Consider the following 4,366-nt stretch of genomic DNA (forward strand, 5'->3'; position numbering starts at 1 on the left):
GTATTAATTACATGACTAAATGCCAAAGAAAAAATAAAAATAGGTTATGCATTTTTATCTAAATTATTGCAAAACAAAATATAGATATTCAATACATTCCCGTTCATAGTATTGAATTGAATGTCTTTTGTTAGCATTAGTATTGATTTGATTTTGGTTTAGGCTTTTATTAGCATTATTTAGTTTACTAATGTTACTGTCTATAAACTTATTGGAACATTCAAATGTTCTAAGTTCAACCTTGAAATAATACCTTAAAAGATAAAATTATGAAAATTTTTAAGAAATATTTATAATTACATCACAATAAGTATATTTATATATTAAATATATTTAAAATTTCTATATATGTAATGTCGGATTGGTTTGGTTTCGGTTTGACTTTATTTAGTTAAAACCAAACCAAATCAATTATGGTCGGGATTTTTTTTCCAACACTAAACCAAATCAAACCAAATCATAGTCGGGTTTTTTTTCTCGATTTGACTCGAATTATCGGGTTGATGCGATTTATCGGTTTCTTTGTACACCCCTAAACTTGTAGCTTATCCATTTTAATTTATGTTTATTCTAAGTGGGGTTTCCAGCCGACGGAAAAAGACAAAACCCAGATGTGAGGTCCCCCACCAAATGTTTCCTTGTAATAATATTATTATTATTAAATTTTTCGCTTACTTTTGATCGATAATGAAAGGACAAACTAATAATTAAAATGTCAAAAGTCATAACGGAAATAGAAAATATGCACACTTGAGTTAATGTTTTTATTTACCCAGATTTCTTAATTGGAGTATACTACGGAACATAAAACAATTACAGAATATCTGGTTCATGCACTTAACGACAATAAACTGTTTCAACTGTTATTTGTACTAGATATTCTTGTATCGATAGTGACAAAATTAATTGGGTGATATACATAGGTAATTCAAGATTTAAATTTTATGGTTCAATCTTTAAATTACTTAGCAGTGAATTTATTATATTTTTAAAACAGAAAGTTCATATCAAATATTTGTTGCAATTTTAATGAATTTCAACACATATATATTTGTTTTCAGCATTGAATCTTCCAGTGACCTATACTGTTAGTGTTTGGAGCTTAAGCAGAACATTTAATTGTTTGCATTTCTAATTAAATAATATAAATATAATTAGGGGGAAATGAAAATTGGGGATATATATATATATATATATATATATATATATATATATATATATATATATATATATATATATATATATATATATATATATATATATATATATATATATATATATATATATATATATATATATATATATATATATATATATATATATATATATATATATATATATATATATATATATATATATATATATATAGTTAAAGAGTAGGAATTTAGATAAAAGAATGATTTTAGTTTTCAAGAACATTTCAATACTATTTTGACTTTCATGTGTAATTATCGATCATATATGTTATTTCCAATTTTATTTCTTTGTGAGTTAAACTGTTGAACCGTATATACGTAGAACGAGAGGTGCATATATCGGCTGCGAATATATTTCTTTTTTGATTAATAAAAGCGACCAATTGCAAATCTTTTTCATGATCTTGCTTGCGGACAACATATCCCCAAAAGCTCCTCAATCTAATTGTACTTTTGCCATTGAATTATCCCAACTTGTCAAATAATTTCCCCCAACTTGCTCTCTTGTTTAATCCAATAATTGCCTCTCCCATTATAACAATTCTTTTAATTAAGTTTGTAAATGTACACTTCCCTTTTAGGTTGGTAATCATGGGAAGACACACATATATAAGTATATAGTATCTCCACTCATATTCTTTAATACATCTTGTAAATATCAACAACAAAGAGATCAAATAATAGCACAAAAAGCTCTTAAAAAAATGGATGTGAAGATTCAAGACGAAAAACATGCTTCAAATATTTGCGTCGCTGGGGAAGTTGAAGTTGAATTATCGTCACTCGAGGATGCTTCCTCGAGTAAAATTTCCTTGAAGGAAATTAAGAAAAATGACTTCAGTTCAAAACGACCTCAAAATGCCGAAAAACACTACATAGGTGTTAGAACAAGGCCATGGGGAAAATATGCAGCTGAAATTAGGGATTCAACAAGAAATGGAATTAGGGTTTGGCTTGGGACATTCAATAGTGCAGAAGAAGCAGCAATGGCTTATGACCAAGTTGCTTTGTCAATGAGAGGTCCATCAACTTGCCTAAATTTCCCTGTTGAAAGAGTTAGGAAAATGTTACAAGAAACAGAATGTAATTTCTTGAAAAATGGATTGTCACCAGCAGCAGCCTTAAAGGAGAAACACAAAAAGAGAAGTAGTAGTAGTGGTAGTACAACTGCTTCAATCAAGAAAGGGAAAAAGAAACAAGTAAATAAGGAAGATAATATTGTATTCATATTTGAAGATTTGGGAACAGATTTATTGGATGAACTCTTGTCTGAGTATTCTAGTTTTTATTAGGGCAGTCAAATGCATAAGGCATCCCGCATTCACATAGGGTCGGGCCGCACCCTTAGGGGTGTAATGTAGACAGCCTATTCTAATGCAAGCAGTAATTGCTGTTTCTACGGCTCGAACCTGTGACCTATAGATTAGACGGAAACAGCTTTACCATTGCTCCAAATCTTCCCTTCTTTTTAGCCTACTTCATTTCCATCTGTAAGTTTTATCCACATAATTCTTCAATCTTTCCTCCTTGTTCATGTTTTTTTTCTCAATTTACTGTGTCCCTTTTATTCAGTAAATTGATTCAAGATTCTGTAAATTCATTTCCTAGACTAGAACTTCATATAAACTTGACCTCTCTTTTTTCCTCCTCCGGTCCCTTCCTCTTTTAATGTGCCAAATTCAGGTTGTACAAATTAATGTAAGTTTATGAACAATGACATTTTATGTCATTCTCAATTTAATTTGGGATATATTGTCACGATCCAAACTCAACCATCGTGATGACGCCTATCGTGGAACTAGGCAAGCCTCACTCAACAAAACTCAACACAATAGCAATAAGTTTGAAAACATTAACAGAAAGCATTTAACATAAAAGAAAAAAAACTGTTTGAAATATAGAAAATCCCAAAGTGATACAATACATGAGCGTCTACTCGAAATACAAATCACTACAAGGTCTAAAGGAAAACAACTAAAAGTACATCAAATGATAAAAGAGGAGAATCAAGGCCCGCGAACGCAGTGTGATGATAGGCTATGATTATTTATTTTAGTCGCTTATTACACTTTAATTTACTGCACTTTAATTGAGTTTGAGTTTAATCGCTAGTGTTTGCATTAAATATGTGTTTTATGCCTTGTAGGAGTGATTCCGATCTATGTAGGCGTTATGGAATGAATTCAAGTGATTTGGAGCTTTGAAGTCTGAGTAAAAGCCTAAGGAATTAGCCTAAGGAATTCAAGTGATTTGGAGCTATTGTGGATCCTCGTGTGGAAGACCCATAAACTGCCCATTTGCATGAAGTAGCTGGATCATGCTTTGTTTCAGCACAAAGTGCCCAGTGATTCTAGGCTTCACAATACTAGAGGTGACATTGACAATGCTGGGCATCACCACCTCCTGAACAACCATGTGTTACTCCTCTGCCATGTTCCCAGGAAATTGAACAAGTGCTTGAATATTATTCGTGTCCCTTGCTTCCCTCAATCTCCTTTGAAATGTTCTCTCAGGTTCAGGATCAAAGCCTTGAAGTCGGTCCTGGCTTTTGACCCTGCGCATTCAATCAAAGTTCCTGAGATCCGAGCAACAATCAAGTAATGTTAGAATCGACGAAATAAACAATTAAAGAAAAAACTAGAAAGTAGTTAATATTCAAGTCCCCGGCAACGGCGCCAAAAACTTGTTTCTCCCTAACGCACACGCAAGTATACGTGGTCGTACAAGTAATAAAATGATAAGTCAAGTGTCGAACCCACAGAGACTTGTATCAACTACACACTAAATTACCAAAATTGTTATTTAGTCAAGCCAAAATCAAGTTCAAGAATGTGATTATACTAAATTATAATTCTAAGTAATGACTAAATTCACAAACAGTAGAATGATTGTTATGTATTCAATGGAGACAAATATTCTAGGGTTGTGATCGATTCACCAATCTTATTGTATTCTCGTTAACTCTTCTTATCATATAATTCACTCATGGTTGCTAATTAATCGATAATTGCTCTCATAGCCTTCTCCCGAAGTACTACTCGCCTATTTAAAATAGATTAACGCCTATATTCCTATAAAATTAATCTATCAAGAATGCATTAAGACTATGATATTTAATTAAGCACCGTGACTAGGTATATTCCTATCCTAACCACAACCCCCTCCCCCCC

The 4,366-nt window shown here is 31.8% G+C and overlaps 1 protein-coding gene across 1 annotated transcript; it reads left to right on the top strand.

The window, feature by feature from the left end:
- The first annotated feature begins 1,759 nt into the window (after positions 1–1,759).
- LOC107790013 (ethylene-responsive transcription factor 1B-like) lies at positions 1,760–2,925 on the top strand. The gene has a single exon (XM_016611898.2). The coding sequence runs from the start codon at positions 1,901–1,903 to the stop codon at positions 2,486–2,488; it is 588 nt and encodes a 195-aa protein (XP_016467384.1). The 5' UTR covers positions 1,760–1,900; the 3' UTR covers positions 2,489–2,925.
- Positions 2,926–4,366: the final 1,441 nt, after the last annotated feature.

This window comes from Nicotiana tabacum, chromosome 11, assembly GCF_000715075.1.
Source record: "Nicotiana tabacum cultivar K326 chromosome 11, ASM71507v2, whole genome shotgun sequence".
NCBI classification, from domain to species: Eukaryota; Viridiplantae; Streptophyta; class Magnoliopsida; order Solanales; family Solanaceae; genus Nicotiana; species Nicotiana tabacum.